The sequence below is a fragment of the Apostichopus japonicus genome, chromosome 20 (genome assembly GCF_037975245.1).
Source record: "Apostichopus japonicus isolate 1M-3 chromosome 20, ASM3797524v1, whole genome shotgun sequence".
Lineage (NCBI taxonomy): Eukaryota > Metazoa > Echinodermata > Holothuroidea > Aspidochirotida > Stichopodidae > Apostichopus > Apostichopus japonicus.
In genome coordinates, this window is record NC_092580.1 from 23943506 (window position 1) to 23963435 (window position 19930).

Consider the following 19930-nt stretch of genomic DNA (forward strand, 5'->3'; position numbering starts at 1 on the left):
TCTACACGGTTGGATTAAACTTTAATCAGGCTCCACGGGTTTATCAATCTGCATAAATTAAGAGGGTACTACCTTTCACCATCTAGGTCTATTGGAAATTTGTACTTTCCGTATCTACACTGATTTATTGTGCATTGCTGAGCATTGTATATAGACGTGGTAGGATATATGCAATACATATACATACACACTCACACCCGTCGAACACAGACTTCCAAATGCATGTCTCCGGTGAGCAGGGACGTAGGCAGAAATTTGAAATGGGAGGGGGGGCAGAATTTGAAAGGGGCACTTCTTACGAAAAGAGCATTATTACACTTAAAGGAGCGCTTTAATGTGCAAAGAAAGTTTTTGCCCAAAATGCCTCCCACGTTGCAGGGAATAAACATTAATAAGATTATTGTATTACGCAGCAGACGAACTTTCAGGGGAATGATTGAGAAGGGGTCGCTTATAGCTTCAACATGAAAAGATGGATTTAGTGATCTTTCCTGCTTTAAGTTAAATTTTACTTTTTTCGGGGTAGGCTACTCAAGGGGGGGGGGGGGGGGCGATCGCTCCAATACCCCCTGGCTACGTCCCTGCCAGTGAGTGGAAAGAATTAGTGACAATTACTGCTACTACTAATTCGCTGGCTGCAATAATAATGATCAAACCTTATCCACCGTTTTTTCCTTCTTTTTCCATTTGCCATCATTGTTTATATTCCACCAACAAATAGACTATTTTTATGTGTTTTCCATATCGGCGTTCTACTTAATTGGAACAGGAAGTTTGACCAAGTAGCCTACATCTGAGTCAGTATAATTGGGTGAAGTTGCTTTGCTACTAGTTACACCATACTAATTACTTGTCCATGATAGCAACAGTCTCTCTCGTGCCAATCGTTATTATATCAATCCAGACCATTATAAATCCGACTCAAATTCGGATAGCATTTGTGAAGTAAAATTCAAAAGGTTTTCACAAGTCTGAACTCAGGGAATACCGCAAGTCCGGTGTGGTTTATGGACCTTTAAAAGCTGCATCTACTTCCCACCAAAATGTAATAAATCATGAATAACTTACTCCATGAATGTGTTGTTCATTTTCATGTTACTCTTTAACATACAGCCGATATTTAGTTCCGATACGATATCTGAATTTTAGTCGTATTGTGTGTCGACAAATCCGCCTTTACAGTTCGCGTTTCACCAGTCATACATTGAACCCTCACGGTGTCTTTGGCAAATATGTATGTATGTATTTTAGATCCTCCTGCAAGCATGAACTCGCGAAGAAGCCTCAATAGCTTATAAAAGCCGCAAGCTAACCGAAGTCAGTCTCTTACATTCATATTTAACGTCCATGATAATGATTTGTCAATTGTCAACAACTCTGTGTAACTGGACGACATACTCGAATATGAATACGAAAAACAGAGAATTGGAGATCACGGAATGAAAGCGCGACGCAACCATTATCAATTGAATCCATTTTCAGTCCATGTGAGCATTAATATGTACTAACACCTGAGAAGAATTAAAAATTACTGGTCGTCATATCAGTTCGTGATCTGAATGCTGCAAAACTGTGCAGAGCTATGCGCATGCGGTCTTTCAATGCTTCTTTCATTATTACAAATCATTTACAACCCCTTTCACTCGAATGAACTATTCCATTTGAAATTAAACATCCGAAAAAAAAACTTTTTCACTCTGGCGCTTGTAGGGACGTAGCACACACTAGCCTACTAGGATTAGTATATACTTCATGATTGTGTAGCTATTACTTTCAGTATATTTTACCTGAAAGGAAGCAAGAGTTATTCATTGAAAGCCTTTCGGAATGGATTAATACTAGACCGCGCATTTGAGCACATAATCACCCACGTACAAATCGTCGAGAAACTTGTGATGATCATCGATGACAATTTCCCATGTGAATAAGGAGAAGAGGTTGATATCAAAGACGTAAGTCTATCGTACATTCAGTATAGACGGCATCCTGTTAATTTATGTCGAAAACACTCACTTGTGGAATAATTATGGGAATGTATCGGCGGGGATATTGGAGCACCAGCTAGGATTACAGGAGAATATATGGATAATATTTGTTCATCATTGTTTACAAAATGTCGAGGATTCCTACTCGTAAAAATATCGCACCACCACCAAAAAAGAGGCCTGGTAACGGAAGGGAAGTCACGTTTGGTATGCAGCAAAATGTTGTTCATGGAGGTGTTGGTAGGGCTCGTGTACGTGTGCTACCGTCTACTGTTCCGGAGACAGTTGCAGAAAGACGTAGACAAATGGTGAAAGCTTCTGAAGCAAAACTTGTCGAAGAAGAACGAGCCAAGACTAGATCGCCTGTTGATCATAACTCTGGGTAAGCTACAATGAGTAAAATCACATGTTCCTCTAAAACCCCCGTGATTCCCATGAAAGCTGTAAATGAATGTGGTTGATCGTGAGGCCCTGCCACCTGTGCTACTTGCATTTGCAATAGAATATAGGTCTACTATTAGTATCTAGCAATTCACTCACTGTCAAGTAAAGGTAGTAGCCTATGATGGTATACGGTAAATTCGCGATAGTACGGCCATTGATGTTCTTAAAATACAAAATTATTATTTCTTAGCTGCACTGTGGGAATTTCGGCTGTTTTTCATTACGGCTTTGTGGATTAAAATTGCGATTGAAAAAGTGGTTACAAGTTGACTAACGAACACAGCAACTGTATACAGTGTCTGCCAGTGCAGCTACATAACATAAATTAAGGGAACTTGTGAAATGACTATTCTACCAAACAGCTGCCTCCAACTAGTATTAGGCTAAACTGTTTCATTTTTTTAGAACTTTACCGAGTTTGTGAATTTTGAAAGTGACTTAATCAGCATTGTTTTACTTTGTCATAAAATTCTAAGTTTCGGCCACCGTCTGGTACTAGTAATAGTAGGCCTAGGTCCAATTCTATACTTTAATCAGTGCTGTGGTAAGCTTGAAGTTTACAAGCTCCCAGTCTCTGATTGACTACATAAGTAAATGTGAAATCTGTGGCTTCATGTCTGTAATAATGTAGCCTAAGGTACTTTGAGAATCCATACATAGTGATGTGTGGTGAATCAGTGTGGTATATGAAGAGCTGTAGTTGTATCTCTCACTATCAGTTTTGCACTTAGGAAATTCAAATTTTGACTATGCATGTTATGTTAAAAGGTACTTGATGCTTTCATATATGATGTAATGTAGGGCATTCAAGAAACCTTAAAGTATTGCAATAAAATGGATAAAAAAATCATCTTTCTTAAATTCTTTGCAGCTCATCTAATATTCCAATAGTGACTATGATCATTCCAAGGCCATTTCTATTTAGCAAAATTGCAGAATTCCATTAGGAGCTGATAGCGATGCATTTATCTTTCTTGAGATTCGATGCAGTAGTTAGAGATTTTGTGAACAGTGTCAGGTACAATAGCGCTTAAATGTTCAGCTTATGTTCCACAGAAGAAAATGTGTTTGCAAAATTGTTAGTGCTGGAGATATTGTGTTTTCCTTTATTGAACATGCTATTACTGTACATCGTCTGCAGCTCATCTAATATTCACATTGTGATGGTACGCATGCCAAAACTACAGTATCGTCTACTTTAGCAAAGTAGCAGAATTCCAAATTAGCTTGTCATGCTGAAGATGTGGTGGTTTGAAAATGGTTCGTGTTAACAATTTTAGATTGCAATATAAAGGTTGTATCACAATATAAAAAAAGAAAAACAGTAGTGTCTCTCCCAACTTTCTTGAACTTTGTAGTTTTGCTAAGAACTAACAAGAACAAGGAACTGGAACCTATAAACTATGGTTGAATTCAAACCTAGGTCTACTGTATGATGCAAGGCCATACTGAACAAATCCACTTTACAGATTTGAATAGTCAATACATGCATTTTTCTTGCTGGTTGGAAGCATCATCTGTGCTCCAGTCATTAAATATTTCCTTTGAAAGTGATAATAATTCTAAAGAATAAGCCTTTGGTCTGTCAGATCTGTTTGTAGCTTCTGTAGATCATAAATTTGTGTGATATACAGCCAGAGTTACCAATTTGAGGGGGGAGGGAATCAATGCAGGAGGATTGCCATCCTGGGAGAGGGGTCAGAGGATATTGAGAAATTTTTCCTTATCACAGGGGGCATGCCAAATGATGCACAATTGTGCTTTTGTTGGCCTATGCAATAAGACTTATAAAAACTGGGCAGTAGTTTTGGTGGTTTATTGGAGTATTATCCATGTATACATCCTTACTGTACCTTTTCTTTCTTATTGAGCTAGCAATTTTGAAGAAAGAAAAAAATATTTGGGGGGCATCCCCCCCCCATGGCTATGCACCTGGTTATATATGTTAATTACAAGTAAAGTATGAGCCATAAACAAACCCTCTCATCTGACAAATAAAAAGAAACTGCTTGATCAGTGGACCTCAACTGTAGAGTGACATGCTAGACTAATATAGTGCAGTTTTGCTGCAGTAATTACAGTATTGCCATGGTGAGTAGTTGTCTTGAATTATAAAGTACTGTACTGGTATCTTGTTTCATGATTTGTGGCTGCAGTTTTATTGATGTTGATTTGTCCATTGCATTGAACTTCTGCAGTTCAGAATCAAGCCAGGTGGGTGGGTCCTTACAGTACAAAAATGTACCTTGTGTATACTCTCTGAAATCTGGGTAATATTTAAAGGAATTTCTAAGTTTACTATATACTCAAAATTACCTGCCAAATATCTTTATTTTGCTATTGGCAGTATAGGCATCCTTACCATGTAATATATCCCACTAAGTGCCCCATTCTTGAGGTTACTCTCAATTTACTGTATAAATTTCTAATGCCGTCATTTAGCTGTTAGGTCACATCAGCTGTACTTCAGGATTTCACAAAGTCACAGCCTCCGACATTTGAGTAGAGTAGTAGAATCGGTGTGTTGCTCTATTAATGTGCAAAGACCATCATTTAAGTGTGGGAATATATGTGCTGTTGTAACAAGTGAAGAGCACTGGTATGTATGTACATGTATGTTTATACAATAGCACTCTGTAATATTTATCAAGAAAATGTAGATACTGATTGGAAATTTGCATTATTTTATATCCAAACTCACAACAACTTTTACAAGTAGCTATTTTAATATTATTTTTGTTTCAACAATCTCCTATATTAATTGTCATTTGGGAGTTCATCAGAAGATTTCTTCTCGGACTGCATGTCATGTTCGCTACACACTTACCTGCCTCAACTTAACTATTGCACTTTACCATCTACCTAGTCTGCTGATTGGTATTAAATCATGGTAGAACTTAGCCCATGTTGACTCTCGTCTGGATTAATAATAATGCCTATAGGGACACAGTACTATAAGTAATACGTAATATAAAGTATCTATATTTTTTTGTAATCTGCAAGTCTAGGGAATTGTTCAATTTTGCTACCAATAGCAATTGACATTTTATGCTCACTTAAGTGTGTTCATTCCTATTGGGTATGTACTATAACTGTTGGCTTCATGTAAATGGAATATTTTGATGGAAATCAAATAATTCCTCGGGATTTCAATCTTCTTGTTTGTGGGTTTACACAGTTCACTCTATCGCAAGAATTGCAGCTCTTTTCTTACTGTATGCCCAGTCCTTCAACAGGGCAAAATATTTTTGTTTTTTTGTGCTCTATTTTTGACAATGCTTAGAAACGATGAAGCTGACATCTGCTGACTTTTCAGATAAAACTTTGATTCCAACTCCAGCCAGTGTTCTTCTGCAATGGTCAACACTCGACATGGTTTTCAGGTTAAAGGAATTTATAAGGTGCAAATCTCCGATACCTCCAAGAGTGTATATTTCATATTCGATTTTGACAATTCTCCCACAATGTTTTCTCACTGGAGTTGTCAAAGGTTCTCCACTACAGTGAGAATTGCCCTTCAATTGCATGAAATGTGTAACCTTCCCTGCTAAAGCTAGCAGTTGTGTGTAATTAAATGCAGTATTGATTTTCGGTTGCACTCTCACACAGCAGTGCAGTTTAAAGGCTGTCGTAGAAATTCGGTATGAATTCTGCTTCACATAGTTAAGCTGAATTGTATTGGAAATTGAATTCATTCACACAGCTCACTTGTCTGATTTTATTGAATTTAACCACAATTTTATACCAGCTCATTGGAGTTGGTAAATTTACCTTCTCAGTAATAATAGGTTGTTGCTTTTCTCAGAAACTAAAAAAATGGGAAAGAAAAAATGGAAAGACAAAAAACCACAGAAAAAACCCAAGCAGCAAATTTAGCATTTGTTACCATGGTTATGGTATCCTACAAGGTTGAAGAGCTTTCTCCATTACGTAGGACAGGACTTATTTACCTTTTGAAAAAGTGACCCAAAAATGTTGTTTGAATAAATCTATGCTATATTTTTCATGGATAGCCTTTTCCTTCTGTTTGAATTTTTCTCTCATTAAATGACATTGATTTAAAAAAAAAAAAATTGTAGTGTGAACATCACAGCATCAGTGTACAACAAACTGTATCAAAATACAACATTGTAGAACTTAATTATGGAAACATTCTGCAATGTTGGAGAGACTCTCTGGACGTCTACATAACTAATGTTTCTTTTCCGACTGTTTTACAGAACCAAATTTCTTGACTTAGCTTTCAGGGAATGATATCTGTCAAAGAAACCAATTACATTCATTATTTTTCCTGTAACCCTTTCTTTTATACCAAAATAATACAATATATATAACATGAAATGCTTCATAGCTTAACTTGAACCTTGTCAGATAAGTGCTTTAAACCTGATACATTGATATCAATGGATACCTTTTCAAAATACTCTCAGAAATCTCTAATCTGATGTGCAGCAGCTCTTTTCTCATCTCATCTCAGGGAGATGGTTTGATTGTTTTAAGCCAATATTTGAATGCCATACAATTTCTGAATACCAATTACAAGAGCAGTGTCTTCATTATGTAAACATAAAGTCTCTCACACCTAACTTTCTCTCTGCAGCATGAAAGATAAGCTGTATCCTCTCTATGCCTCGGCTCTTCAAAATGCAGACTTAAAAAATAATTTTAACATACGATCTCTTTTTAGTTTGTAAGAAGCAGGTGGAATGACCCAGACATTTTTATTGTCTCTTTTTTTGTTGCTGTTGATAGCCTCTAACGTTCTTCTGCCTCTTCTTCTTCTTCTTCTTCTTCTTTATTATATCAAAGGATAGGATGTATTTTCTCCTCTGTGGCTGATGCAGTGAAGTTGTGATTGTTCTGATGACTCATCAAGTCTTTTAGATCTTGGGTACCGTAGCCGTCAGTCAAACATGTAACGAATTATGTGAGAGAGAGTTGAAATTGCGCAGAGGCATCTTGAAGCTTTGAATATTTTATGTTAGTCATCAGGGTACTGACTGCTAGATCAAGCACAGTGTGAAACCAAATTGTGAATCTATTATCCAATTAACACTTGCAGTATATAGCATTCTATGATTATACATAATTGTAGGACAAATCTCGCAGGGAAAGATGTTGCACTACGAGAGAGACTTGATGAATTCTCTGTTTTGATTTTGTTTAAATATACTCGTCAGTCAAGGGTGTCATGAATTCTGCATGCTTGACAAATCTTGATGGAGGATTGTGTTCAGAAAGAACTGTTTTTTGTTTCTCAATAGTGTATAGTTATATCTGTCACCTGAAAAATGGTAACACAAAACACAGAGTTATTGATCAGTGTTTGTCTTTAGCTTTAAACTAACCATTTCTCTGGGCAAGAAGTGTGTCTGTTTATTTCGCTGCTCCCTTACCTGTCTCTTCACTACAACTGCATTCTCACTCTCTGATGTCTAGAGCATGGCCAAATGGTAAAGGAAATATGTCTTTATGGTGGCATATGTGGGCATCTGACACCTGCTTGTATACATGATTTCTTTCTTAGTTGAAATTCATACAAGTTTGGTAAGTAAATCCGTCTTGCTGAGTATGTGAACCCTATCGAGGGCGCACAGATTTCTTTTGAGGTCAACAGAGGTCAAAGTATTGTTGCAAGCAAAGTTGCATTGTTTTTATTGTGCCTAATAATAAATCTGAATATTTAATTGATATTTCTGCATTCTACTCTATATTTGTCCAAGCAAGTCCTTTAAATATCATTTTCAAAGTGTGGATGTAAAATTCTACTTGGAAAATTTTAAGCCCTGCATGAAAATTTGCTGCGACAAATATACTGGCAGAAAGTTACATCTACAGTGATGAAACGTGCAAATGATCTGAGTACATAATTACTGTAACATCATTACACTATATCCTGTACAATGTACAGCGACCTGTACTGTATCAGTGACTATCAGGCATGCTGTGCTTGCGGTTATTACACAATTTTCTTTACATTCGCACTGTAATATGTGATGTCCCTTGTGACATTCGATCATTTCTGAAAGGGAAATCTCAAATTATCATTACCGATGTATATTGTTATCTGTGTTCAGTACCTGCATCTTTAGATAAGAAAGTCACAAGTCCTCTTCAAGGGTTTGGCATTCTGTGAATTCTGAAATTACTTGTGAAGATGTTCCAAAGCTCCAGAAATACTTGGAGAGAAAATGTGGGAAACATGGATATTTTTTCATAATATTTGTATTAAAGCCACCTCAGATACTTAGTAAACAAATATTACCTCCTTTGTTTCTAGCAATGAGGATAGGAGAAATCGAATCGAGGATGATCAAAGCAGTTGCTCTAACATCTTCTTCTTCAAATGGGTGGCAGACTCTTCCAATTCTCTCTTTGTCTCATTGGAAAATTTATTCTATGCCGATCTGGCATTTACAATTTCTAAACGGTTTTCTGTTTGGGTAAAAATTTGGCTAGTTGATCTAAACAGATAATGTCAGATTGGTGAAATTTATCTCCGTGGCCCATTATCTGAAATGTCAAAGTTTCCCTGGCTGCCTCTGCTCGTTGCATGAATTCTTGAATTACTGAAGAATGGGATGTTCAAATCGTACAGTACGTAACCATTGCTTGCTAACGCGATGAATGCAATTTCAACATATGACCACGCCACAAACCTTCTCTTGCAGGGAATAGGCAAAAAAAGAAGGCTAATGAAATTAAAAAGGGGAAATTATGGCTGAAATTCATAAGATAGGCCATCTTACCGATGGCTGCTGTCGTCGCCAACATACTGTAGGATAAAATTGTTCAGTTGATAATACTTGAGTTTACGTGATCGTTTTTAAGAGTTGGCTCTTCAGGGGTTTGTTTAAATACACAGTATTTGAAGTAGTTGTAAACTTGAAAGTTACATACTACAGTTGTGCTGAAAGAAATCTTTGTACATTAACATACTTCTACCATGATTCTATAGTCATAAAAGAGTTATTTTACTGTATGGGAAGGCAACCTGGAATTGTTGATATTATAATTGAAAGGGCATAATTGGATTTCCCTTTAGACAGTACTTATAGTTCAAACATCTCAAATTAGGTTATTTTGTAACATATGTGATATACATGCATGCATGGTATGCTAGGAATACGTACACTACCCACGAATGGCCATTTAGTGTGATCTTATATTTAATACATACAAGTCTTTCTGGGATTGGTGCACATCATTTTTTACCCTTTTATCTTGAAGGAATGTTCCAGACATGGAATACATTTTCAAGATGAATATTTTGCAAGCCAAGGTAGATAATGAAAGTAGAAATGTAATATTTATTTATAATTGGACAGCATTACAACTGTGGAGTTAGTCTTCTTGAAATCTGATAGACTCTGGGAATCAGCTAGCACACTTAACCCTTCGTCGTTGGCCTCTCTCTCTTCTGTCGCTTTTGACAACTTGCTTTTAAGAGAAACATATGTCATAAAGTATTGGAAATGAAAGCAGATTTGTTGTCAGTTTGGGTTAATCTCTCATGTGATCAGCAATGTACATGTCTCTCATGTGATCAGCAATGTACATGTAAAATATATGAGCCAGTCACAAAGCTGAGTGCTATTTCAGATCAGATGAAAAAAACGACATGTCACAAAATATCTCACTGCTGTTTATTGATGATAGGATATGATATGATATGATAACATATTTTTGCAATGACTACTGAGTTGCTGTGACAACTGACTTCTTGAGAAAGGAATGTCCTCTTTCTATTGTGACAACTTGCTTTTAAGAGGAAAAATATGTCATAAAGTATTGAAAATGACAGCAAATTTGTTGTCAGTTCGGGTTATAACATTTCTCTCATGTGCTCAACAATATACATGTACTGTAAAATCAATGAGCCAGTCGCAAAGCTAAGTGCTAATTCAGATTGATCAGATGAAAAAAGAACATGTTACAAATGTGTCTCACTGCTGTTTATCAATGATAGGAAACTATTATGATAGGATGACATATTTTTGCAATGACTGCTGAGTTGCCGTGACAACTGATTTCTTGAGAAAGGAGTGTCCTCTTTAATTTTATTGCTGCCTCATTCTTTTATATTCTACAGTATATATAGACGGCTGCTTGTAAGCAGGGTAACATAGGAAACAGTAGAATATTAAATGTGTTGAACAAGCTTGGAAGATATAATTGGTTGTTAGCTACAGTCAGTAGGTGTCATGCTGAATGTACTTCAATATTTGGATGATGGCATGGATATAATGTGCAGTTGTGGGTATGTGACATCTGCTTGTAAATAGGGTACCATAGGATGTTCCTGTCTTTCAATTCTGTGCACCTTTTGGTTTGAAGGAAGGGAGGTCTGAGGTGGGACTCACTTAGGTGGAAAAGATCCACGGCCAGATTGACTGTCAAAATTGTTAGATTTTGGGAAGGAGCATGGCCAACGGGCGAAGGAAATCTTTGTGAGTGTGTGACGCCTGCTCACATGATAACATTAGAAAAAAAAAGTTTTAAGTTGAACTTCATACAAGTGTGGTATGTAGATCACTCTTGCTGTGTACAAGAATCCCATGGAGGCCGAAGTTCATTTGAGGTCAATAGTGGTCAAAGTATTGAGATTAGAAAGTTGCATTGTTTTAATTGTGCCTAACAATAAAGCTGAGTACTGAATTGATATTACTCTTACACTATTCCTACACCCAACTCACTTTGATGGTTTGTTGAAATTGTTTAAATTGGAAGCAGAAAGTACTTTGTCATGACCTGGTCGTACCGTCATCGGGGTGCCCTGTTAAATATGACCAATTTAGTTGGACTAGGTCGATAGGATAATGTATTTGTTGATAGTCCTGAGATAGGTATAATGTATGTTCATTATAGAAATATCATAACCAGTGAATATTGGTGTAATCATTGACCCTATGAAAAGCTGTCCCTCTGTATCATCGGAGAGTCCGCACATCCTAAAATTATGGCAAACTCCTAGCATGATCAAGTTATACAAAATGATCCATTTCATGCTATGATAGGCCAAGTTGATAATACAGGCCATTGGGCAGCACTGTGTAAAACTACTTCACCAGCCAATGCAGAATTGACATACACTTCCACTTATTATGCTAAATGCTTGGAGACTTAGTTGGTAGTATTGTGTACAGTCAACAACCAGAATATGGCTGACATATTTGTAACCCCTATCCATCAGTTAAAGACTATATGGGCAATTCCACGGTTACTCACGTTACATTTTTGAAGACTTTTGCTCACAAATGGTTTGATAGCTCCACCATTCATTCATTTGAATGACTGCTCTCTATGCATTGATAGGTTAACAAATTTACCTGAACATTTGCGAAAACACAATTTGATTATCTTGTTTCTTGTAGGAGATAGGTACATGAAAGTGTCGGTTACTCACGTTACATTTGAAAATCACCCCGACGCCAAAAATTAACTTCACTCAAAAAGTGTCCTCATACTGGATATATTTAAAGAAAATGAATCCATGTTTTTTGGACCTTAGGTGATGATACAAATACTGAACACAATCAAAATCACATCTGGTTTCCTGTCTTGGAGAAAATGAGGCATTCACCGGTTACTCACGTTACGGTTACTCACGTTACAGTTTATCCACCTATACAATACATAGGGAATCAGAGTTCCGTGAGGATCTTGCTGCTGGATAATGACTAGTAAACACCCATATATCAGTGGAATTGACATTTTGAACATCTTTTTCAGTGTAATTCAATAGTATTACAATCTAAATGAGATATATACCATGTCTTTTTGAGATAATGCATGAATCATATCTTCACAAATCGGCAACAAATTTTGAACATTGTAATTAAGTTTTATTTGAGGACTAGCAGTGTGTCAAACTTGAATTTACCCTGATATAATACTCAGGGAACTAAATCTCTCTGGGGAAGTAACAGGCCAACTGAACAAAAACCATGGACCAATAGGAAATTGGTAACATATGTTCAACATTAACATCTCAATTGAACATTGAGTAACGTTTGGAAGAGGCTTTGGAAGAGAAATTTTTTTGAAGTGCCCATGGTTATTGGCCAAGGTTGGTGCATCAAGGTTGGTGGTGAGTTTCTCCCTGAGATAGAATATCTTGTGCCTTGGGTTTAGCCACTTTCAATTGGGCCTAGCTGGCTGCATTGATCACAGACACTTGTACGTCGTTCTGGTCCCCCTTTGCTTCTATTACACAGGTGTATAATACCGCTTCTTATTCAATGTCATACCAGTCTATACCGAGTTCATACCAGCATTGCCACTCCCTGAGCAGGTTGAATTTTTCTGTGGCCTCACCATCTTCTGAGGGGGGTATTCCTTTCAGCAGAGCTGTTGCCATCATCTGTAATGGTGAAGGAGATGAGATCCTTGTTCTGTACCTGCAAGTGATGTTTACTGGCCATTCCAACGATTTGCTTGGCATTCTCAAATACAGATTTCAGACCGAGGTCGCTATTTCTCGCCTCAATTTCAGCTTGCGGCATCAGTAGGGCTTCCACCTTGGGCATCCCAGTGGCTGCTGCTAGAAGCTTTCCCCATTGTTAATGTGTGCCTTCAGAGATTTGACTTGGCTCCATACATGACGCTTCACTGCTCCACCAATCCCATCCACAGGACCCTTCCCATTAGAAGTACTGAAGTTAGAAGTTCCAATGAATCTCAAGATTGTGTTTTCTTGAAGGCAGATAATAGCAGCAGAGAGGAATCTGTTCTTAAATTGTGAAGCCGGACCATCCGACCAGACGGATACAAGCTTCAAGGCTTGGGGTAGGCCATCAAGGACTTTGTCCACATATGCCACAACTGTATCCTTGGAGTGGACCATGCTGTCTGATGCCACAACACTGGAATGGAGGGAACCAGAGTGCCACACTGCTACTGTGAACAGGCTCACCTGTTCTTTGGTTCCAGTGGGCACTCTGGATTTCATCTTGAGATACACATGTGTAGTTCTCAGAGAAGTCTATTTGGATCAGGGCCTTGGTAGAAATGAAGGAAGTGGATCCAGCCCTTTCCCGCTCCAGGTTGAAAGATGCAGAAGGAGGCAACTCGTCGTTTAGTGGCCACCCTCCTAGCTTCTTGCTGAATCTTCTTCATGGGTGATGGGAGAGTACTCTCCAGGTGTTGTACTAACCCTAGCCCTAACCCACACTGCCCTCTCTTATTGAGCAATTATTTACAAGACAATAATAGGCATTTCCGGCGTTGTTTCAGTGTGTTAGCTTGGTTACTCACGTTACACATTGGTTACTCACGTTACACGGTTACTCACGTTACAGATTTCAGTGATCTATCACTCACACATAATGGGTCTCTCCTCATTAGTGATCTTGTTTCCACCCTTGGGACTATGAGTACTAACGAAATTATGGTTATCAGATTTCCACTTGCTAAAGAAATGTCACATAGAGAAAAAGTTGTTTTTTCGGTTACTCACGTTACATCAGTGATTGAGGCCTGAAAAATGTCTGTTCTGAAGTTGTCATGAAGAAATTTTGAATTTTTTTTTCTGTCATAGCACAGTCAACAGGAGTATCTATCATAACACATAATAAAACTACCAAATACTATCTGATGAGTTTATATAGAATGGAATGGAATGTATGATGCATTTTCAGGATTATTTTGAGCTCTCATTCTCCTTGATTAATTGAGCCATGTATTCAAAATTTGAGTGTTGGAGAAAAAATGCTTACCTATTCCACAAACTTAGATATGTATACTACAACATTAGACTGATAGCAGGTTGAAAACTGACACTTCTTATTTTTAGGCCATGTCCCCTCCATCATGGAATTGCCCATATAAGGTTTTTCCCTGTGATTTGCAGACTTTTGCTGTCAGTAATAGAAAATTTTATCTTCAACAAACACTAACTCCTTTAAAGATACAGACGCCCCACGTTGTGTTACTATATGAAAATCACATATGTTGTGGTTATTTCTTCTCTAAGCAAGACATATCTCCTTTAAAATATTCTTTGGCTGCAGCAGGAGGACTGCTTTATCTTCCTGATCTTGGAATTCAGGGAAATATCAGTATATATAGCCTAATATAAATGTCCATTTAACATGGTATATCTTTAGAGTGTAAAGAATTTCAGACAGAACCATCCATTTATATATATGATGAATGAGAGTGCTTAGTTATTTCAGGGTGCTGGTGATTAGATTTAGCTACTCAAGGATGAAAGGAATTTGGAGGCACAGACTGCCATTTTAATAGTAAAGAATAAAGTGTGATACATTTTTTCTAGTGTTTGTTTATCCACTGTTTATATGTTGTTTTGATCTGTCCTAAGGGGGAAAGAAGACTTTTGTTTTAATGTTTCCTTAACAGTAATTCTTTCCTTTCCTTAAGTATGTACTTAAATTGCCAGAAAACTGTTTTATTTGAGGGGGGGGGGGCGGAGGGGGAGGGAGGGGGTTGGACTAATGTAGGATACATTTTATCCCATTCTACAGTCCTTCAAACCTCAGAACAGATGATACATGGGGAAAATTCTCCAGAAATGGACAGACTATGTTTCAAGATAACTTGTAAAATGTGGCAAAGTTCAATAATGTTAACTGTACATAGCTTACATGCTGATAGCAGTCAAGGTTATCCCATGTATGTATGGATGTAAAAGTTAGATTTCATTGACAACATTCCCTCTTAATGATGTAATTGATGTGAGTTGTTGATGGAATTTGAGTTGTTCAAGCAAAGTGCTTCCTCCCCACTCTCTTCATCATCTTCCTTCGCCTCTGTTCTACTTCCTTCCCTGTATCCCTTCTCTCCCCTGTATTCATTCTGCCCCTGCATCCCTTCTTCACCTGTATCTCTTTTCTTCTGTATCCCTTCTCCCCCTGTATCCCTTCTCTCCCATATCCCTTCTCCCACAGTATTCATTCTCCCCCTGTATCCCTTCTCTCCCATATCCCTTCTCCCCCAGTATTCATTCTCTCTCTGTATTCTTTCTCCTTTCCTGTCACCCTACTTTCCCTTATCCCCCTATTCTCCAGTCCCCTTACTCCCTTGTCCCCCTTGTCTCCCTATTCTCCCATCCCCTTCTTCCCCCCTATTCCCCATCTTCCCCCTATTCCCCTTCTCCCCTGTCCCATCTATACAGAGATGACTGTTCCTAAAACTCTTATATATAATTTTGATTTTGACCACTAAAAATAACTGTCCAGTTTGAACTGAAGGATGTCATGTGATTGCAAAATATACATTCCTGACACATTGTTTGCTTTAAGTTCTCTCGAAATAATAACTGAGTGGAGGAGCTGAAGAAGGAAAATAAATAATGAGCAGTTAATGTTATATGCTTCCTTAGTAACCCTCTCCTCCCCTCCCTTCCAGCAGTAAACATAATAATTCAAGTGACTACATAATATTGTATTAAGTCTATAAACCAGATTTTCATAACAGTGGATATTCACAATTTTCATGGCAGAAAATTGAACTGTTGAATCCAAACCAAGTCTGTGTCTTGATTATCCATTTACCTGCCAGTACTTGCTGCTGTCTGTCAGTCTAGTTTATCAATATAAAAGCTTTTAATGAGCTCACACATTGGGGTGTCGGACTAATATTTCTACACAAAAGCAGCTGACAAAATTGTCACCATAGCGATTCACCCAGGATTTTTGGAGTAATACACAAGCAGCTGGGTTGTTTAGATTTTATGGTCTGTTTATATTATAATGGATGGAGATGATGTTGGGATTATTTGCCCTCCATATATCTAATATGATGCTTGAGTTAAAATTTTGTCAACACTAAAAGTCAGCATTGTGTAACATGCACTTGAGTACAACATACTCAATTATTGGAGAGGTGACTCCTACAAGATTTGTCATTGACTTGTATTCCTATTCCATTTGAATCTTTCTCCCACTGTTAATATCATGATTTGAGCTCTTGAAACCATTGGAAAGACATTGATAACCATTGGAGTACGACAGTCTGTATTTAATTGTGCACAGACTACAGTTGCTTCGCTTGGAACCAATGGATATTATGCATTGATAGCCATGGGAGTAGTGCGACAAATATGTGTTTTATTGTGAACAGTCACTTCACTGGAGATATTAGAGTTATAGTTGGGGATTACCCTATTTGATAGCACATTATAATATTCATTTCGCTCCTTGCTTACCTGTCTCCTCACAAGCTCAGCACTCTGGCTCTACCGTGTCTAGAGTGAACTGGTATACTTTTAACACTGTGCACCCTCTATGACCGGACCTCGCTGGTCAATGACCTCTTCTCTCATTCTACCAACCCAAAGTGTTTGGAATGTTGGTTTTTGGCTTGCATCTTACGGAACTGTTGTAATCAAGACCTCTTTGGTGCTTACTGAGAAGGCAGATATTTGGTCTACTGTAACTATTATGTGCAGCCGGATAAGAATCAGGATCTTTTAAATTTGGAGGGACTTTGGGTGGATTCTGGACTTTCCTCTTTTTAAAGGCTTTATATCCGCAAATTGCTACCACTACTTTCCCCGCGGTTCCCGCCCGGGATTGTGAGGTTCGACATAGGTAAGCTTGTTGCTCATAAATGTCCAATCCTGGTTAGTTCTGGAATATTTTAGTTATAGATGAATGGCTTCTCGCTCAGTTGTCTCCAAAACACAGTTGGATACTTTTTAGTCTGATAAGAGTCATGTGGTACTCACTAGTCCTAACTTGTGCCACATACTACAGTACATATTTATAATTCACACTGGTCTGTGAGCTGGTGTTCTATTTTCTGAACTACGCAAACAGCATACCTTGGAAGGACCTGGTTGATGTAAGTTCATTTGTTTCAACTTCAGAACAACAACTTAAATTGAATTGGTTTGTTTTTACCAAGTATATGACAGCAAAGACATTTTGCTATTTTAATTAAATTTAAAGGCATCTTATATATATTCCAGAGTAAGGTAACAGTACTGTTTGTAAGTTTAGAAATGTACAACTTTTATTTCCTATGTTTATGTCATGACTTGTTGACTAGGGCATTTTACTTTTACCGAGCACCGTATGTGTATGTGTATACTGATTAATATTAGAGGTGACTGTGATATTTACACAGACCAACAAAGCATAACAGCACTACCATCCTATTATGGCAGTTATAGCATAATAATTAACACTATTTACATTGGATGGAAAAGTGCATTTCCTTGAACAAAACATCAAACTTCCTTTTCACATTTATCTTTCATTTCCTACAGCATGGATATTTATCGCGGGTAGTTGCGGATAATTGAGTCACAGTGTTAAATATATGATGAGTATTCATGTACAGTATGCAAATAAGCCTAATTAACATTAAATGTGTTTAGAACAACCTTCTTTAGATATGATTTTGTTTAAGTTTCAAAACCCTGTGGACTGCACCTATGATCTAGTTGAGTGTAGCCTACAGAATCCAGCAGTAGCTTTATCGTCATATGATATGCAACTTATGTGCAAGCTTTATTTTGTTTGTTCATATATCTTTAAGTGTTTCTCAAATTTAACTATCATTAGTCGGGAATATTTTCAGCCTAGGCCTTGATTAGGAAAGCATATCCTAAGATGGATATATGAGAAAACAAGGTACTGTTGACTTTTCGAGACACAAAAAAACAACTTCAGCAGCCCAAGAATGCTGAAAATTATGCCTGAAAAAGGCCATTTAAACTGGGACCAAGCTGAGACTGAGAATGTGGAGACCAGTTTCATGCTTATTTGTGAGTACCAGTAGATTTCTGTGTTACTACTGTAATTACTGTTACTTGTACACATTAACTGATATATATCTCCATTATGGGGGAAAGACATTCTGCTGGTCTTATTCAAGTGCTGGTTGTTTGGAAGATGTTATTGACAAAGACCGAGGTGATGTGAAGGGTAGTGTTGTTATCAGTCTGTCAGTTTGTATATTTGTATGTTTGTATCTTTAACAGTTCAAAGGGTCATGTGGGAAGGGGAGTTTATATTCTGCACCTCATTACACAACTTCCTTGAATTTCCTGCTGGTAAGATTATGCCCATAAACTACAGACAACTTGAGATAAAAAACTTTTGTGTTAAAAGGAACTGAAAGATGAATGGGCAAGGAAGTGTTTCTTGATGATACCAAAGTTCAGGATAGATATATGCCTACTAAGTTCAGTTTGTGTTGCTGTGAATATATTTGAGCAACAAAGAAAGTCCCCAAATTATGAAAGGCAATGAAAGTAGATATTTCCCCAAAATTGCCAAAAAAAAAGGCCTTAAACTACTGTATGTACCTCTTGGTGTGATTAACATTGCATCATCTATGATTAGGATTCATGTTCTGACAACTTTACATTGCTGCTTAATACTTAATGTACCTGTTGCCACGCTGCCATACCGGTCTCACTTTTTTATTGTCTAGACTAACCAATTAATCCATTTAGTTAAACTTTCCTGGCCCATTGACTGTCCATGTTAGTCTACTGCTTCTGTTTACTAGCCAAAGTGTCCCAAAGTGATCTGGAGTTGTTTAATTTACTATTTGGATGGGTCCTCTTCCCTCCCCCTTGAGCTGTTAACTGATTTTGTGATTCAAGAAAGTTTTTTTCTAAGAAGATTCTGCTATCAGTACACTCCTCTGTACTTACTGAAGGTCTTGTCAAATGGACAAACAGTTGTGTTTGTTTTAGTTTTAGGAGGATATTTGATCATTTACAAAGTTGGTTTCTAAGGTATATTAATAAATCTACCATGCTTCTGACTAACCTGTCTCCACTAAATCCCTAGATGACCTATTTGATTAAAAGCTAGGAATAATTTAGATAGAATAGTAAGAAGTTAAGAACCTTTCGTAAAATACTCACAGAACCTTTTAGCCATTCACCCCCCCCCCCTCCCCCACCACTTCCCCTTGTATATAATGTAGAAAGCAGAAACAGATCACCTACAAGTAACTTTTTTGTCCTTCAAATTTGGCATATTTATTTTTCGAAGAAAAGAAGTTGTGTCATTCAGCTATAAAAAAGACAATGAGTCATTTCGGAGTAATCTGCAAGTCAAACCTTCTGATCTAGACAGTTTTACATCGCTCTGATCGTCTGTAGACTGTTATTTGTTTATATTTGGAAAGTTTGCGTTCACCATCGAGTCCCAGTCATGCTATGACTGAACAATTCGTCTTGCCTATATAAGGACATAGCTTAACCAAATTCCCTTTTTCAGACTTTTATAGGCTGTGAACCTGTCATTGATGTATTGTTTTTGTCAGGTTTGACGGGGGAAATGAAGTAGTTGAAAATATTTCCCCCACTGCATACTTGTTCCTGATTCTGTAACTGCTCGGGAGCTGGCCAAGTACTTCCCAGAAAGATGCTGTATTGCGCAATAGCTAGTAGAACGGTACTATTAGAATCCTATTGTACCTCCATAAATTATTGAAAGCCTATGCCAATATGAGATTTGCTGTCTGTCAAATCAGTAGTGATATTCATATCACATAAATTTTTGGGCTTCTTGGAC

General features: G+C 37.5%; 1 protein-coding gene across 2 annotated transcripts in view; it reads left to right on the top strand.

Annotated features, from left to right (window-relative positions):
- The first annotated feature begins 1701 nt into the window (after positions 1 to 1701).
- LOC139962235 (uncharacterized) overlaps positions 1702 to 19930 on the top strand; it is a 150336-nt gene continuing 132107 nt past the window's right edge. The window contains exon 1 of one of the 2 annotated variants that reach the window (XM_071962263.1): positions 1702 to 2367. In XM_071962263.1, the coding sequence (XP_071818364.1) occupies positions 2114 to 2367 (254 nt within the window). In that variant the 5' untranslated portion in view covers positions 1702 to 2113. Of the gene's footprint in view, positions 2368 to 17217; positions 17235 to 19930 lie in introns of those variants that run through there. The other variant, XM_071962269.1, reaches the window with a different exon arrangement.